We start from the raw sequence: 19,169 nt of genomic DNA on the forward strand, positions 1-19,169 counted from the left end.
AGATAAGTCATGAGTATTTCCTTCTTGGAAGAGCTGCCCAGCTAAAAGGCCACCCATGTTAACTCTTGCATCCTTGGGAACTGACACCTTTTTGTGTGTCCCTGGAAGGATCTCATGGTGTCTGAGGATGAGCAACAGGAAACTCCGGGCCTCTGGAGCGTAGCTTGAAGCATCTGGGGTGCACGTAGTACTTATTTCTGCCCCTTGCAGTGAACCAGTCACAGGAAGGTTCTAGAGGTGAATAGCTGGCACCCTGGTGCTCCCAGCAGAAGTGTGGGGGTTTTACCGTGGGCTATCCTACAGCACACCAGGCCTGATGGTGGCACTTGGGCTCCACCAGCCTCAAAGGGAAAAAGGATCTCTGCTTAGGAGCTAGTGGGCCTCCTTCAGAGAGCTTTAATCAGGATTGCACGAGGAAAGTCAATATACAAGGGTGACTTGGGAGAAGCCTGAGCAGCTCCCACTCATATTAGAATAATGGTACCCAAGGGAAGCACACACCAAGATACCGGGAGATTGGGCAGGAACTTGCACTATAGGAATTATGAAACCAGCCTTCTTCCTACTGCCAAAGATTCAGGAGCACACTAACGAGTCCCAGTGTACGATGATTTAAGGAAAACCAACAGAAGAACGGGGATTATAATTGAAATGGGGGTAACCTAAAGTGGAAAGTTAAAGTATGGGCACAAGAAAAAAATATTAGAACTTATGGCGAACTATTTGGCATAAGATGGGTCATGGAGATACCGTACTCCAATTTACATGGTGAATCGAGTTACCAGGCTCCAGGCATTACTCGAGGTAGTCTTCAACCGGATGGCCCTCACACTTGACCATATTAGTGGCCAGTTAACTCAAACAAGAGCAGTGATGTATCAAATAAGATTAGCTGTGGACTACTTATAGGCAGATGAAGGAGGGATATGTGGTAAATGTAATTCTTCTGAGTGTTGCCTATAAAAGATGATAAGAGTTCAGTAACTAAAAATATCTCTGAAGAAATCTGAAAATTGGCATATGTAGGTACCCAGGAATGGATTTCTCCCATAAACACCCACTGGTGGGAAACTTCTGGTAACTCAAAGGAACATGGTAGAAGAAGGCTTTGTTTGTACTAGTATGCACAATCACAGGGCTGTTATTCATTCCCTGCCTACTCTGAGTTGTAACTTCTACAATCCAGGCCAGCATACAACTCCTGGAGCTAACTAACCAGAAACAAATCAAACTTATGTTAATAGAAAGCATAGAACAAGAGAGTAAAAAACAAGAGCAAAATGGTGCCAGAGAAATATATGAGCAGTATCAAACACTAAGGAAATTTTCTGTCCAGGAATCTGAAGTCACAGGTTGATGCAGGCTAAGGCCTGATCAAAGAAAGAGAGGGGGGAATTGTTAGGAACAAGTTCCTAAGTCTGTTCGGTTTCCATGTTAGTGGTTAATGTTAAATTTCAAGCCTTACTCTGTTCTGGTTCTTAATTAATGTTAATTGATAATGTTAAATTATTGGCCTCACTCTGTCTTGGTACCAAATGATCTTACCCACTTTCCTTTCCCCTCCCGTCAGGTAATACCTCTGCTGCTTCCTAAAATGGCGCCTGTGACTGCGAGAAGAGTGATGTCAGTGAACTGTATGCAAAGGAAGAAGGATGCAAAGGACCTTGGGACACCTTACAGAGTTAAAAATCCCTAAAACAATGAGCCCAAATAACATCTAGAACTGAGAATAGTGTCCCCAGGTCGAGAAAACAGCAGAGAAAACTAATTAATCATCCCTAACTGCTTATTCCCATCAGCACAACCGCTCAGCACTCGGTTAAAATTACATCCCCTAACAAGAGCTACTTTTGTATTGTTTCGAATAACCTTGAGGATAGAAGCCCTGGCTCTGCCTATGGACAAAGCTACATTCCTCCTCCTCCACATTGTCCATTGGGAGCAATTGCATCATCCGTGAACCCTCGAGCTTCCCACCCAAAGTTGATTTTCAATAAAGACCTTACAAAAGAGCTGGTCTCCATGCCCGATTGATTACAGGTAGCTCTTCCAAGAAGGAAATACTCATGACTTATCTGTGCCAGGCACACTAGACTCAGAATCTCTTGGAAGGCCCTGTGGAGCGAGGACCTTTGGTGGAATTGTCCAGGAAGCACCAGGTAAAGCCCAAGCATTTCTAGGCACAAGCACAGAGGCACTGACAGCTTTCCACATCTGGGGTGTCACCAAGGCTCATAAGCAGTCTCCAGTGGACAAGCTGCATGAACTCAGCCAGTGCCATCCTCTGGAATCAGGCACACCTTCAAGGCTGCAGCACACAGTGAGCAGAGGGCTGTACCGGACTGTGGGGTCTCTTGGTGACATTTCCTACCCAGAAGCCAGATTTCCAAAAAGACTCCTCATAGATAGGATTTTAGAGCCCAGTTAAAGCATTGCACTGCAGAGATTTCTGCAGAGCACTGCCAGGAGCTGCCTTGGCCCTCCAGCACAGTGCAAACACTTCATTGCTAATGGCAGCAATAAATAACTCACAAGTGTCTCTTCAGCAGCGCATACATGACTATACACTCAGACAGTGCCCCAGGCAGAAGCTTGGTGTGTGCTGTGTTACCACAAATCCAAAAAAAAGGTTGCTGAGCTTCCCAAAATGTGTCCCTTATCTTGGTCGAGGATTTCCAAACTTTTGACAGTCCTTTTATTCCCCAAAAGGGATTTACTCCTTTCTCTGCACATTAGTATAGTTCATAACCTGCATGGTAAATATGCCCTCTTTTCTATTTCCCAATAGAACGGTATCTATTAGGCTCTCTGGACATCCACCCTGTGTCTAGACTTTTTATTACTAGATATCTTTTACATGCTATTCTCCCCATGGAAGTATTATATTTCGTTCCTGTTCTCATGGTGCATTCCTTTCCGATTACCTTAAACTTCAAGTCTCATTGTTTTTTGCCCCTCACTCTTTCAACTTGTGGCTCTTGTCTGATTTGTTTCCGTCTTAATATTTCCAATGGGCTTAGACTTATCCCCTCCTAGGGCCAGACCTCAGTCATTTGGGTATTTCTGCAAACCCAGCAATCTGTCAAGTTTATTTCCTCACTGATCCTTTCTACTAGGTCCATAAATAGGTTCTTTCCTAAGAGAATATCCAAGTCATCCCTTTCCTCTGTTATTGTTTCTCTTTTACCAGGTCCGCCAATCCTTTTTAGTTTGCTTTGTACTCAAAGCAAAACCAGGCATCTCCTACAGTGCATTCCCTAAGTAGGTGTTGCCTATAAGAGGCTGTATTTTTCACAAGCCAATAAACTTTTCCGTCTTCTCGACAGGCGCTTAATTGGGAGTTATTGAAACAATTGGGATTTAGGTTGGTATGTACTCTCAAGAGAGACTTAAGATTTTCTCCATCTTAGAGAGGGTGACAGCATTTAGTACAAGCATCCTCTTCATTCCCTAGAGTGTCACCTATGAGTAGGATTAACATTATTCTTCCCAAGAGTCCACTATGAGCCATTTCTTTTGGCCTGACCTGGTCTTGCCTTTCAGGGAACTGGAACACTTCCTGGATGCGTACTAGAGTCTTTCTCTTAGGAGCCAGCTCCCTCTGCTCCCACTTCCCTACCAATTTAGTTATCTTCTGGGGAATGCTCTGCAGGAGATTTGTTCTTGTGCTAGGATCGAAACCTTCTTAAGTGGGGATTGCAGTTTGTAAGAAGCATTGGTTTGAACGCTAAAGTTAATAGAGAACCAAGCAGTACCTTAAAGCTCAGAGAAGAATCTATAAACCCTCTAACACTTTAGTCAATTATCAGGGGCAACAGACAAACAGTAACACTGAACTTTGCCAACTCGTATGACTTTGAATCTCAAACTACACAAGCAACAGTATCAAAACAAGTACTAACATAACTCTGGGTAATTCCAAGAAATGTTAACACATTTTACGTTAACACAACACATCTTTGTCTTGTTAGAGAATCCTCATGAGAATATGGTATCCATTTGCACACAAACTTCTTCTAAAAACTTTTCCAGTTAGTCTTTTGTAGGAATTCCTTAACTGTTCTTTGGTTTTCTTTTTAATGTTACTCTAAGGTTCTTTGTGTTTCGGATAACAGTCCACTCAGGGACATCTGTCAGTGGTGTTAGGGGATCTGCTTCACTGCTGGGAGGTGATACTGGTCCTTTAACCTGAGAAACGTGTGTCCAGCCTCGTTCCTGGGTCCGCAGCTCAGCGTGTGTAGTGAGTAATACTTGGAATGGGCCTTCAGACCTAGGAGTTAGTGGTATGTTAATCCAGGATTTTATTAACATCCAATCTCTGGGACGAATCTGGTGTACATTTGCATCAAGGGGAGAAGTTCAGGGGAGGTATCTTTTTCTTCTAGGATTTCCCAATGTTCTCCCAATGGCCTCTAGATATTTCCAGGTTGCTATTTCTCCTTTTAAGTAGTTTGCTGTACTGAAGGAAGTAATGAGGAAAGAACATCATTTCATAGGGAGAAACAGTGGTCTGGTTCTTATCCACAGAAGGGCAAGAGGTAGACACTTAAGCCAATTCATTTGCATTTCAGAAATCCATTTTGTTAACATATTTTTGAGGGTTTTATTCATCCTCTCTACCCTCCCTGAACTTTGGGGATGCCGTGGGGTATGTAGCCTCCATTTAATTCCGAAAGCTTTGATTACTTCATGTAGAGCTTGGGCGATGAAATGCAGACCTCAGACGGAATCAATATTATTTACTAGTCCATACTGTGGAACTATCTCCTCCAAAAATATCTTCGCGACTATCTCTGCAGTTTCCTTTCTGGTGGGGAAGGCTTCTACCCAGTGGGCAAGATGGTTTACCATTACTAGTATATATACTAGTTTATATCCTTGTATAGGGGGCATTACAGTGAAGTCTATTTGATTATATTGAAATGGTCTTAAAGCTAACTCTCTCCCCCCAGGTGTTGTTCTTTTCATAACCTTTTGGTCTACCATTTGATGGATGACACACTCCTTTGTAACTACCTTTGCTAAATTATATACCCCAATACATATGTTTTGTCTTAAAAAGTGGTCACATACCCATTGGATTCCCCAATGGGTTAACTCATGTATTTCCAATAATATTTTCCGGGCTAAAGCTCTTTTAAGGAATTTACGCCCATTAGATTTTAGCCATTCCCCATGTTCCCCTTGATGTAATCCGAATACTCTTATTTCCCTCATTTCCTTCTCACTGATTGTTGGTCTCTCTTCTCCCTCTCCTTTACTTGGTGTTTCCTCTAGTCTCAAGATTTTTATCGGCTCTTCCAGGTCTAAAGCTGCTTCTTTAGCCATCTGGTCTGCTAACTGATTTCTTTTCACCTCAAAAGTGTCTGCCTTCTGATGTTCTTTAATGTGTACTATTGCTATCTCTGCTGGTTTGTATAGAGATTCAAGTATTAATTTTATTAACTCCTTATGTACCAAGCTCTTTCCCTTCAAGTTTAAGTATCCCCATTCCTCCCAGATCTTACAAAACGTATGAAAAATCCCAAATGCATATTGTGGATCTGTGTAAATCGTTCCTTGATCCTTTTCCCACAAATCTAATCCTCTCTTCAGTGCATAAATTTCATAGCACTGAGCTGACCAGTTAGATGGTAACTTCCCGCTTTCTGCAGCCTTCATGACTGTTCTTTCTATAATTGCATATCCTGATGCCCTTTTCCCCTCTATTACTCTCGAGGACCCATCAGTGAATAAGACTCTTCCGTACGGCAGGGGTATATCTTCTAGATCTTCTCTTACTTTATAGGTTTATTAGTTTGATACAATCATGTTCCAAATCAGTTAGGGTTCCTTAGATAGAAATTGTGTGGGATTTAGATTTTTGGATGTGTTCAATTCTAAGTTGTCAGTGTTCATCAGGATAATTTCATATTTAATACTTGGGAATCCGTTAGCCACTGTTGGGCTTTGTGACTTAAGACCATTTTAAGATCATGTGGCATTTGTATGCGGATCTTTACCTGCAAGGTTAGTTTTTTGAGCTTCTTCTAATAGAATGGCTGTAGCAGCAATTGCTTTTAGGCAAGTTGGCTAGTTGGCTGTCCCCTAGCCACCAGGTCTAGCAGTTTTGACAGAAATGCAACGGGCTTTTTACTCTTCCCCATTTCTGAGACAACACCTCATATGCTATTCCTTTCTCTGTGTTTACAAACTGCACTTTTTAAGGTCAGGCAAGCTTAGTACAGGTGCTAAGGATAATTTATTTTTCAAATCTTGTAATTGACTCAATTATTATACAGAAATTTGACACTTTGGGTGTATTGGTCCAACCACAACTTACAATACCGGAATAAGCCTAAGAGCTTTCTTATGTCCCTTTTGGTTTTAGGGGCAGGGATGGACAAAAGACCTGCGATTCTCTCAGGGCTTAAATTCTTCTATCTTTTTCCAATTATGTGGCCAAGATATATAACTGATGGTAGCTGAGGGAAGCAGTGCTGCTTACAAACATCATGAAACTGTAGCAGCAGTATTGGGAAAAGCAAGTTTCTTGCAGAATACTGACCGACACAAACAGTACCAAAGAAAGGCACTTGCATTCGGGATTGTTTAATGCAGCTTTCATACAGCACTTTTGATAGGGATTTCTAGGCACCACCATCACAGTGCTTATGCATTTCTATTCACAGCGTTGCCACACAGAATGCATCCAAATTTGCCTACTTGTGCTCACTCCAAGCCAGTGCAAAATAAGAAAACTCAGTAAAGGGAAGGTGCATGAATTCACAAGTGACATGGGTGTACACTAGGGATTTCACAGACACCACTTTGTTATGACATCACAGAGCCCCATTTCATGTGAGGTTCCAGAGCCCCTCTGTGCTCTTCAGTGCTCACTCTGAGCAACACTGCAGCAGCAGCAGCAGCAGCAGCAGCAGCAGCAGCAGCAGCAGCAGCAGTGGAGGCAGCAGAATGTTTCGAGCAGGGCGGGTCATGGTCCTGACCCACTATCTCCTGATCCTCTTTCTCCTGGCTCTGCAAGCCCAGAATGTCCAGAGTGCTCCAGTACCTGGGCAGGGAGCAGGTAGGCAGGCAGGGGCCAGCACACAGGCCTGCCTGGTGGCAGTGAGACCAGGGGCAGCAGAGCCTGGAAGCCACAATGGTGTGGGCAGAGGGGCAGACACAATGGGGGGGGTGTGGGGGAATGCAGCTGCTTCAGGGTGCAGCATGGAGAGAATTTCCTAAGGAGCAGGGAGCAGGGAGGGGTAGCTCAGGCCCAGAGCCTCGGCACTAGGTTATCCATCACTCAGCACGGGCTGGCCCTCATTCAGCTCTGGTTATGTGCCACTCACTGCTGGTTATCCATCACTCAGCTCTGGTTATCCAGCCTCCAGGCCAGGCTCCGGGGCTGACCCGCCCACCGGTCGTGTGGCTATGGCATGGCTTTTCTCTTCATGGGAGAGCTGCCAGCTCAGTGTCCCAAGGGCAGCCAGGCCCCCTGGCAGCTGTGAGAATACAGACCTGCCTGTGCGTGCCCTGTCAGTACCTTCCACAGCCAGGCCTTGAGGCGTGACCGTGAGGGCAGTGCATGTGATGGTAACTTCTTGTGGCTGTTTGCTTGTAGCTGAGGCCAGGGAGAGTGCTCTTTCAACCCCTGAACGAGATCCATATTCCATGCTGATTCCAAGCTGGTATTTGAAGCGTGAGTAACCAGTCTCTACTGCCTTCACAAGATGACCCCTCCTTTTCCTTGTTGTTCATGGGAAATGTACCTTCATATGTTAACATCCTTTCATAAATATGACATAGGGAAGGCTTCTGACAAGGGCTCTAACAAATTTCCTGAAGGATTCCCTGAAGCGTTCCTTGAAGGACTCCCTGAAATCCCCGATGAGCTCCTGCCAGCCACGATTGAAGCCCCATCAGGTTAGTATATCCCACTCTGTTAACCCTGGGACTGAGCTTTTGCTTCCTGTAGGGACGTATCTAGGACAGGCAGAAGCGCTCAGTCAGTCTTTCTGCAGGGATGCTCCATTTCACACCTCCTGGGGTGAGCCATAGAGATGGTCCAGCACAGTGTCTGCTCCCAGTTGTGCTTCCAGATGATTCCCAGGGGCATGTCCTGCTCCTGCAGGTTGTACCATTACTGGGCAGAGCTCCTGTGCGCAGACACTGGCATCCAGAGGTTGGGAAGAGGCCTGTGCTGTATTTGTGTTTGCCTCACACTCGGCACAGCAACGAGGCAGAAATAATATTACTTTAATTTTGGATGGCCCCTGCCAGACCTCAGGACCAGGGATGGGTAAAATCTGGACTCCAAGTGTGAGTGTGAACCTGAAGGGATTCCCTGAGGGAGATTTGTTTATTATATCGTGGGAGGCCTGGATTTGAATTTCTGGTCGCAATGCAGAAAATCCAGCTGTGGTTTCCTGTTGTCTTTGGGGACAGCAGGTTCCTCACTGCCACTTGTCAGAATGCCCAGGCCATGGTACCGTGCTCCTGGCAAGGGACAGTGACTTCTATTTAAAGCGTCCCCCGTTTTCTTTGAAGAGACAGATTCTGAGACTGTGCTGGATACCTTTCCTATGGAAGAACCTATCAGCCTACCAGTCTCAGATGAAGAAACAGAACAAATACAGGACATCAGTGCACTTGCTGAACCTGAGCATTATTCAGGTGAGTGCTTGGGAGATGCTGTCATGGGGAAAGAACAGCATTTCTGCTACATCCCTGCAGTGCTCTCCATGGATGAACTGCAGGTGCCCAGCACACAGTCCTGGCCTGCAGCCCAGAGGAAAAGACAGGGAGCAGGGCTGCTCCCTGGCACACACTGGGCTCTTCTCCGTGAGAACTTTAGGGGATCCCTCTTTGTCCCTGGTGCTAAGACACCACAGCCAGAGGAATGGATCTCAGAAGACAGTAATTCTTGGGCACCTGAAGCACAATGTGAGACTATCAGTAGTGCTGTTCATAAACATTGTCTCCTGTGTTCATAAACATTGTCTCTTTTGTTGTCTTTTCTCCTGTCAGGTCCTGAGCGAAAAGCCAAGACTGATGGACACTCTGATGTGAGCAAGTACTACATCCCAGGGATCACAGCAGCCGCAGCTTTGCTTCTGCTTGGGGCACTGTCTGGGTGTATAGTCATGTATGTGCTGCTGAAGAGACACTTGTGAGTTATTTACTGCTGCCATTAGCAATGAAGTGTTTGCACTGTGCTGGAGTGCCAAGGCAGCTCCTGGCAGTGCTCTGCAGAAATATCTGCAGTGCAATGCTTTAACTGGGCTCTGAATTCCTATCTATGAGGAGTCTTTTTGGAAATCTGTTTCTACAGGAGGACCCAGGAAGACAAAGAAGCACCAAGACAAGTTTCCACTGACTCCTCCTGGGCATGCCATGATCAGTCCAGAGACAGAGGTGAAACAGAGTCAGGAGAAGGACCAGGAATGGGCAAGACAGTCCAAGCCAACAAGTTCGGGGACAGCGGCCACCTGTTTCCTGAGGTCTTTGCAGAAGAGCTTGCCCAGCTGTACAAGAACATGGGTGCAGACCCTTCACCTCTGCCCACGTGTTCCTTCTGTGCTCTGGCTGATAGTGCCTCTTCACGAGACCACTGGATTTCCCTGGACTCACCTCAGCCCACAGCATCCTTCTGCTCTTGCTGCCAGTATGAGAAGGAGCACTTTTTATTAGAGGGCAATGATTGTTTTAGTGTTAGCATGTAAATAAATATATTTCCAAAAGCAGTAAGTTCTTGCCTCTTGTGCCTGTTTCCTTTTGCCACCTCTGGGCACTCTCTCATGGGCCTCTCAGCAGCCTCTGAGATCTACACCTCCTAGAGAGCAGCCCAAAGCTGGTCTCTGAAAACAGCTTTGCCTCAACCCTTGGATCAAGCTTCACAAATTCCTGCCATACAGACATGCACACTTGCAGCCCTGCAGATGCACATGTGAAGTGAGAGCTGTGGGACACATGCAGGGCCATGCCCCGCACCGCCATTCCTGAAATGCCGGTGCTGCTCCTGAGGGAGCTGACATGCCAACACACTAGTGAAGCAGCAAAATATCTCTGGATTCCACGGGACACAGTGAAAACCGCCCCTGCTTTCTCCTTGTGTGCTGCTCCGTCCAACTGCCAGTCCACTGGTTTCTCGCTATATCCCTGTTCTCTCCACTCCCTCTCTTGCTGCCCGTCCAAAGCTGCTTCAACAGTTTCCATTCCTCCCCAGCGCAGACTCTGCTCCCGCCTGCTCCTTCTGCCTCTCTCTGTCGCTGCTGCCTCTTTCTGCACCTTTGCTCCCGCTCCCTGCTCCGCTTTTTCACTCGTTGTCTCTCTGTCTCTGTTCGGATTCCGGGTCCTCTCTCTTCTGTCTTGATGAAATTCTCGGCTCGGCTCCGTGCACCACGCTCAGCTCACACTCCCAGGCGAGCTGCGCCGGCAGCCGTTCTCTGCAGCCGGGACACAGCGGGGAGCTCTCCTGCAGCAGCCCGAGAGCGGCGAACCGGGCCCGGGCCCGGGGCCTCGGCCCTCGGGCCGCAGCGGGGCCGCTCCGAGCCAGCGCAAGCAGCTGGAGCTGCGGCCCGGGAAGCGGGGCTGGCACAGCCCCACGGCCCCGTGCCCGCCCCTCACGGCCCCGGGCGAAATGGCGGCACCGAGGGGCAGGGAAGCCGCGGGCTGCGGGCAGCGCTGCCTCCCTGCCGTGCCACACATGGCGGGCGGCTTCAGGAGCCCCATAGATGGTCTGTGGAGCATCTGCTCCCACACGAGCCGCGAGCAGCACAGTGCTGCGGAGTGCATTAAGGGAATGTGGGTAGAGGGAGTGAAGGAACAGAGTAGGGCAGTGTTCATCTGTGCCTTGCCTCGGCCAGGAATGGTGGCCCCGAGATGGCGCCCAGACCCAACACCGAGGCAACTGGGCAGCCTGCCTGGCTTCTGGGAAGGAAATGTCACCAAGAGACCCCCCAGCCCGGTACGGCCCTCTGCTCACTGTGTGCTGCAGCCTTGAAGGTGTGCCTGATTCCAGAGGATGGCACTGGCTGAGTTCATGCAGCTTGTCCACTGGAGACTGCTTATGAGCCTTGGTGACACCCCAGATGTGGAAAGCTGTCAGTGCCTCTGTGCTTGTGCCTAGAAATGCTTGGGCTTTACCTGGTGCTTCCTGGACAATTCCACCAAAGGTCCTTGCTCCACAGGGCCTTCCAAGAGATTCTGAGTCTAGTATGCCTGGCACAGATAAGTCATGAGTATTTCCTTCTTGGAAGAGCTGCCCAGCTAAAAGACCACCCATGTTAACTCTTGCATCCTTGGGAGCTGACACCTTTTTGTGTGTCCCTGGAAGGATCTCATGGTGTCTGAGGATGAGCAACAGGAAACTCAGGGCCTCTGGAGCGTAGCTTGAAGCATCTGGGGTGCACGTAGTACTTATTTCTGCCCCTTGCAGTGAACCAGTCACAGGAAGGTTCTAGAGGTGAATAGCTGGCACCCTGGTGCTCCCAGCAGAAGTGTGGGGGTTTTACCGTGGGCTATCCTACAGCACACCAGGCCTGATGGTGGCACATGGGCTCCACCAGCCTCAAAGGGAAAAGGATCTCTGCTTAGGAGCTAGTGGGCCTCCTTCAGAGAGCTTTAATCAGGATTGCAAGAGGAAAGTCAATAAACAAGGGTCCCTTGGGAGAAGCCTGAGCAGCTCACACCCATGTTAGACTGATGGTAGCTGAGGGAAGCAGTGCTGCCTACAAACATCATGAAACTGTAGCAGCAGTATTGGGAAAAGCAAGTTTCTTGCAGAATACTGACCGACACAAACAGTACCAAAGAAAGGCACTTGCATTTGGGATTGTTTAATGCACTTTTCATACAGCATTTTTGATGGGAATTTCTGGGCACCACCATCACAGTGCTTCTGCATTCCTATTCACAATGCTGCCACACAGAATGCATCAAAATTTCTCTATTTTGCTCCTTCCAAGCCAGTGCAAAATAAGAAAACTCAGTAAAGGGAAGGTGCATGAATTCACAAGTGACATGGGTGTACACTAGGGATTTCACAGACACCACTTTGTTATGACATCACAGAGCCCCATTTCATGTGAGGTTCCAGAGCCCCTCTGTGCTCTTCAGTGCTCACTGAGCAACACTGCAGCAGCAGCAGCAGCAGCAGCAGCAGTGGAGGCAGCAGAATGTTTCGAGCAGGGCGGGTCATGGTCCTGACGCACTATCTTCTGATCCTCTTTCTCCTGGCTCTGCAAGCCCAGAATGTCCAGAGTGCTCCAGTACCTGGGCAGGGAGCAGGTAGGCAGGCAGGGGCCAGCACACAGGCCTGCCTGGTGGCAGTGAGGCCAGGGCCAACAGAGCCTGGAAGCCACAATGGTGTGGGCAGTGGGGCAGACACAATGGGGGGGGTGTGGGGGACTGCAGCTGCTTCAGGGTGCAGCATGGAGAGAGTTTCCTAAGGAGAAGGGAGGTGGGAAGGGGTAGCTCAGGCCCAGAGCCTCGGCACTAGGTTATCCATCACTCAGCACGGGCTGGCCCTCATTCAGCTCTGGTTATGTGCCACTCACTGCTGGTTATCCATCACTCAGCTCTGGTTATCCAGCCTCCAGGCCAGGCTCCGGGGCTGATCCGCCCACCGGTCGTGTGGCTATGGCATGGCTTTTCTCTTCATGGGAGAGCTGCCAGCTCAGTGTCCCAAGGGCAGCCAGGCCCCCTGGCAGCTGTGAGAATACAGACCTGCCCTGTCAGTACCTTCCACAGCCGGGTCTTGAGGCGTGACCATCAGGGCAGTGCATGTGATGGTAACTTCTTGTGGCTGTTTGCTTGTAGCTGAGGCCAGGGAGGAGGGCTCTTCTTCAGCTCCTCAAGCAGATTCCATGCTGATTCCAAGCTGGTATTTGAAGCGTGAGTAATCAGTCTGCATTTGACATCACTGAATTAGCACTACTTTTGCTTGTTTTTCATTGGAATTGTGCTTTCGTATGTAAGTATTCTTTTATAAATCTTAAATAGGGAAGGATTACCTGAGAACACCTGTGGTTCCGAAGGGGCTTCTATCAGCATTGGTGAAAGCTGGATCTGGTTAGTATATCCCACTCCGTTAACCCTGGGACCTGGGAAGCTGAGCTTTGTGTTCCTGTAAGAATGGGTTTTTTCCTGGACAGGCAGAAGCACTCAGTAAGATTTGCTGCAGGGATGCTCCATTTCACACCTCCTGGGGTGAGCCATAGAGATGGTCCAGCACAGTGTCTGCTCCCAGTTGTGCTTCCAGATGATTCCCAGGGGCATCTCCTGCTGCTGCTGCAGGTTGTACCATTACTGGGCAGAGCTCCTGTGCGCAGACATTGGCATCCAGATGTTGGGAAAAGGCCTGTGCAGAATTTGTGTTTGCTTCACACTCAGTAACGAGGAAGAAATTCCACAAAATGAATGCCCTTTCCAGACCTGTGAGTCAGGGATGCATTGAAGCTGCACCTCAAGCATGAGGTTTAAGTTGAAGGAGCTCTTTGTGTGTGTCATTTAGTTAATTGAGGTTTGGGAGGTTTGGGTCTGCATTTCTTGTTGCATTGCAGAAAACATGGCTGTGTTTTCCTCTTGTCTTTGGGGACAAAATGCCCCTCGTTACACTTCAAAGTGCCCTGGCCAAGGTACCGTGCTCCTGGCAAGGACAGTGACTTGTATTTAAAGTTTCCCGTGTTCTTTTTAAAGAGAGCGATCATGAGATTGTGCAGAAAGAGATCTTTCCTATGGAAGAAAAAAACAGCATGCCAGGCTCAGATGAAGAGACAGAAGCAGTAATGGATACCAGCACACTTGCTCAGCATGAGAGACATTCTGGAAGTGAGTGCTTGAGAGATGCTGTCATGGGGAAAGAACAGCATTTCTGCTGCAACCCTGCAGTGCTCTCCATGGATGAATTGCAGGTGCCCAGCACACAGTCCTGGCCTGCAGCCCAGAGGAAAAAACAAGGGGACAGGGCTGCTCCCTGGCACACACTGGGCTCTTCTCCATGAGAACTTTAGGGAATCCCTCTTGGTCCCTGGTTCTAAGATACCAGAGCCAGAGGAATGGATCTCTGAAGACAGTAATTCTTGGACACCTGAAGCACACTGGGAGACTATCCCTAGTACAGAGCACAAACATTGTCTCTTGCATTGTCTTTCCTCCTGCCAGGGTCAGCTCCTGGGCAAACAGCCGAGACTGCTGGACAGTGGCAACTCAGCAAGAGGTACATCCTAACATCTATAGCAGTCACGGCTGTGCTGCTGCTTGCAGCATTGGTTGGGTACACAGTCATGTATCTGCTGCTGAAGAGAAACATGTAAGTTGGCCTTTCCCTTGAGTTATTCATTGTTGGTATGGGCAGTGAAGTGTTTGCACCTTGCTGGAGTGCCAAGCCAGCTCCTAGCAGTGGTCTGCAGAAACCTCTGTAGTGCAATCCTTCAACTGTGCTTTTATCTCAAATCTGAAAAGTCTTTTCAGAAATCTATTTTTACAGGAAGAATCAGGGAGACGAAGGAGCATCAACAGAATGCAACACTTTCTCTTTTGGGGACATGAATGATTAGAGTAAAATGAAACGTGAAGCAGACTGAGGAGAATGCTGAGGAGGGATCAAGAGAGTCCAAGCCAACAAGTTCAACAACAGTTGCCACCTGTCACCAGAGATCTCTGTGGCAGAGCTCTCCCTGCTGTACAAGACCATGGGTGCAGACCTCTCACCTCGGCCTGCCAGCTGTCTGATGGTGCCTTTTCACAGGTTCTACCTGACCTATGTTATTTTAATATATATTTATTATATTTCCTGTATGTCAATCCATTTAGTCTGTATCACTCTGTGTTTGACCCAAAAAGTCACATAACGGAACTTGTGTGTTTTGTTCTGGGTTCATGGAGGAGGTGATATGCTGGGTGCCTTGTAGGAGGGAATGGACATACCTAGGTGCTCTTTTGTTTCTCTCTGGGCTCTGGATGGGATTGCCTGGCACAGGTCTCCAAGTAGTGACCTGAGAAACTGCATTCTGAAGAAGCTGCACTTGTATTTAGAAAATCGAAATCCTATGGTATCTTTTAGATTACCTTGATCATTTTAAATCTTCATTTCATCAATGAAGAAAAGACAGGAAATATAGGACACCATGAGGGCTGACTTTCTGCTTCTGGGAAGGCCTTGATGCCCAATTCAAAATCCTTTCATTGTTTCAAGAGTTTCACATTATTGATGGTTTCTCTCTGGAGATAATGTCCTTGCAGATTTCTGATTACTGACAGAGGAAGGGGGATGAATGAATTCAGTCATTTCTGAACACTGATTTATCTGTAAGTACACCCAGAACGTAAAAGCTGATGACATAATGATTTGATTCAGAAGAGCTTTCTGCCATTCCTTTTGGTATCAGTACTCACAGAGGCAGTGGTCATTTGCTTCACAATATTTTTCTGTAATTTACATCTACTTTTTCTTTTGAAATTTCATTTATTCTCATTTCAGACAATTGGATGTTTTTCTAGTTTTATTTCAGAATTTCTGATCGTCTTCAGAGGCAAAGGGAAGCTTGAATTTTACGAACTCTTGACATCACAGGGGGATGGATGATCACTCTCTTGGCACTTCTGGCCAGACGACTGCTGCTCTAAGCCAGGTGCCTTTGCCCTTCTTGGTCTCCTGAGTGCACACTGGCTCATATTCAGCTGCTCTGGACCAGCATCCCCACGTTTTTTTCTGCTGGCCATCTTTCCAGTTATTCTGCCTCCATGCTGTGCTGCTGCCTGGGGTGGTTGTTACCAAAGGAGTTGGAATTTCACCTTTTTGAATTTCTTGCCACTGACCGTGCAGCCTGTCCAGATCCCTCTGCAAAGCCTTCCTCCCCTCCAGCAGATCAGTGCTCACACCCAGCTTGGTGTCATCCATGTGCTGAGGGTACACTCAATCCTCTTTTCCACATCATTAATAAAGATATTAAACAAAACTGGATGCCTGGTACACTGACTTGACATTCATGTAGTGAGTTTCTTTACAGACCCAAAGACATAAACCAGGGAGGGTTCTCTTGAGAGAGCAGAAAGCCACCACACCTCTTGCCTGATATCTGTGTGCATTTTCATTCCCAGTAGCAATGTCATTGGGCAGCTCCATCCCTAAAAGGTCGGAACAAAACAGCAGAAGAATAAAATACAAACCAATCAAACATCCTGCTTTAGGTAGGGAATTCCTTTAGTTCTTCCTCCCTCATGAGAAGGGTTGACTAATTATTTTCTCCTCCTCTCATCTGGTGGTGACACCCCACAGAGTAGCCAAAGCTCTATACACCTTCAACCACCTAAGAGTCTCAGAAAAATCCCAGAAGCCAACAATCCTGAATCATTTTCTCTCTTTGTAATCTGGTCATGCTGAATCACCTAGACATAAGGTGATGGGAAAAAATATTATGAATAAGCAGGAAGGTCTATGATGTGGCCACTCGGGGTCCGGCCTGGATGAACCGCTTGGGAGATTGGTGAGAGGTCTCCAAATTTGGTGATCAAAAATGAGGGATGGGCACAGATTGGTGACCCAAAAATAAAGAGACTTATATTAATATGAAAATAACAAAAGGATAAAGGCAAGCTCAGTACAAAGGGGTGCACCAAAAAGGACAAGGGCAAGGGTAAACACAACTTATAAAAGGTAGGATAGAGGTGAAGTTTGAGGGTGAGGATCAAATACGAAAGAGATATTAGGAGTATGTAAAATATTGCAGCACTTTTAAACCAATAATCTTACAAAGAACAAAGAACTTTCTGGAGGTAATTAACTCGTATGCACAGGGGATGAGAGTCAACTATTCTCACCGTAACTGAAGTGGGTTTTCCCACACCCTCTGCTTCAGTCTTGACAACTTTTTTACACCTCAGCACCATGGGACCTTGTTACATGGGGACGTGGGTACGTATGCATTTCTACAGACAGCAGAACACAGTGGAAACCTACCAGGTATATTCATCCTGCCCTACATCATGCTCAGAACCAGAGACAATATCCTCATGATGAACTTCCAGCAGATGTTGAGGAGCAGTGACCTAAACAACTTGCACACTTGCATGAATTTCTTGAGATGACAAGTCTATTGAAGGATCTTTTTTGTTTTGGACATTAAGATTTTATGCATATTTAATTGTGAGGACTTCACTTGAAGACTTTGAGACAGATTGTTTTTCTTGTTGGTTGTTTTTCCCACAGTTCTGAAAGTTCAAAAGTTTCCTGGTTTTAGAGGTAACCTGTAAATTTGTAAAGTTTAAGATTTAAGCCTGCAGCATGCCAATTTGATAACTAGTATTGTTAGATGTTGTGCCTGACAGCTCCCGAGAATGAATGCTACAGCTTCAAGGGTAAATGGAATACATCACCGACTGAAAAGGGGCTGAGCCTGCCGAATTGAGTTGAAGGACTCATTCAATCTTTTCAAAGCCTAGGCCAAAGTTTTTACACCTGTGTGCAAGGGCCCTGCAGAGGATGACAGACACTACTTTTGTATTTAAAAAATAAAGCAACAAGAGGGAACTGTGGTGACCTGGAGGCCTCACAGTTATAAATAGTTCCAATTTTATAACTGAGATGTGACTGATTATATAATTGCCTTAGTTATATAACTTGTCCAGTAAGGCCTGCTGAAGAGCAAGCCCTGGCTATTGGGGATTCAGGTTGCTATTGACTGTTTGGCCAAGTGGCACCCTGCTTGATCAATGAGGATTGGCCACGTGTGCCTTCTGATTTATATAAGGAGATGAGGTCTCAATAAAGTTGGTTGTTGCTGCATGACTTTTGTGATTGTATTGTCACATTCCTGCCTCCGACATATGGCATTGACCAGCATGGTAACAGCAAGCAGGAGTCCTTTAGGAGTCCTATTTGATCGTGGTCTTGAATCTCTCTTCCCTTTTGCAGGAAGCTGGGGCTTCCTACAATGTTGTGGTCTCCTGCAGTGACTGTAGGTGAAGCTGATGTCCTTGGTGGGAATCCACTTGGGCCCTGCACCTCTGGACACACAAGCTAACCTATTCCCCAGATGGTAAGAGGGAAAGGCCCTGAAACTTGTCCTTTATTAATATTGATGGTCTTTCTTTCAACTTTGCTTGGGTAGTATTCAAGAAGGATCTAAAAATTGGTAGGAAAGTCTCTATAAATGAATTATTTAAAAAAACCCCCACCAACATAAATTGCTTAGCACAGTCTTTCCACCATAAATAGAACCTCTACTTCCCCTTGTTATTTTTCTAAGATGCCTTTTAATGATCTGTGTGCCCTTTCAATAATAGACTGGCCTGCAGAGGAATAGGGTATGCCTGTTGGATGTTTAATGCCCCACAAGTTGATAAATTCTTGCACTTCTTGAGATATGTATCCTGGCCCATCATCAGTTTTGATTTCTTGAGGAATGCCTAAAAATGAAAAGGGCTGGAGTAAGTCTTTTGTTGTATCTCTGGCCTTTTCCCCATTATAGGCTGATGAAAAGATGGCTCCTGAAAACGTGACATATGATACATGCAAATGTTTATATTGCCCAAATCATTGGTAGTGATTTACATCAGATTGCCAGATTTGTAAACTGTTTCGATCCCAGGGATTAACCCCACCTCCAGCTGATGGGATTAATTGTTTCTGGCAATCAGGACAGGAGTGGACAATCATCTTTGGTTGATGTTGAGTAAGATTAAATGTCCTCATAAGTGCTGGGGCATTTAGATGAAAAAGGAATGGCTTATACAGACTTGTTTGGAAAAGTTTGGCAATATTGTTTGTATTGTCATTGCTAGATGTTCTGCATGTTTGTTACCTTCTGCTATAAATCCTGGGGGAGAGGTATGAGATCAAATATATGCAATAAAATAAGGTCGCTTTCTAAAAGAAAGAAGAAAAATTGATTTTTAAAGTAAATCATATTGCTTATCATTGGAGATCATTTTAAGCAGGGATCCGTCTGCTCTTTCCACCGCACCTGCAACATGAAAGGAATCAGTAATTAAATTAAAAGGAAATGTAAATTTAGAAAATACATGGACAATGGCTGCTAGTTCCATGACCTGTAGCAAGCCTTCTACTTTTTCAATGTCTGACCCCCATTCTTTTTTGTCTGGATCCTGCCAGGTGAGTACTGATTTCTAAGACTTCCCTGAGTCATCTGTGAAAAAAGTAATCGCATTAAGAGGCATATGGC

General features: G+C 46.4%; 1 protein-coding gene and 1 long non-coding RNA gene across 2 annotated transcripts; both read left to right on the top strand.

Annotated features, from left to right (window-relative positions):
* The first annotated feature begins 9,021 nt into the window (after positions 1 to 9,021).
* LOC306814386 lies at positions 9,022 to 9,730 on the top strand. Its single transcript, XR_013777163.1, has 2 exons — positions 9,022 to 9,154; positions 9,317 to 9,730. It is a non-coding gene; the product is annotated as an uncharacterized lncRNA (long non-coding RNA).
* A 1,136-nt stretch (positions 9,731 to 10,866) lies between these two features.
* On the top strand, positions 10,867 to 14,761 carry LOC306814515 (uncharacterized protein; the record flags this gene model as incomplete). Its single annotated transcript, XM_079330649.1, has 7 exons — positions 10,867 to 10,951; positions 12,103 to 12,273; positions 12,805 to 12,879; positions 12,988 to 13,056; positions 13,684 to 13,815; positions 14,149 to 14,296; positions 14,474 to 14,761. 7 exons carry the CDS (start codon positions 10,867 to 10,869, stop codon positions 14,541 to 14,543), a joined length of 750 nt encoding a protein of 249 aa, XP_079186775.1. The 3' UTR covers positions 14,544 to 14,761.
* Positions 14,762 to 19,169: the final 4,408 nt, after the last annotated feature.

Source organism: Erithacus rubecula (genome assembly GCF_903797595.1).
Source record: "Erithacus rubecula genome assembly, chromosome: Z".
Lineage (NCBI taxonomy): Eukaryota > Metazoa > Chordata > Aves > Passeriformes > Muscicapidae > Erithacus > Erithacus rubecula.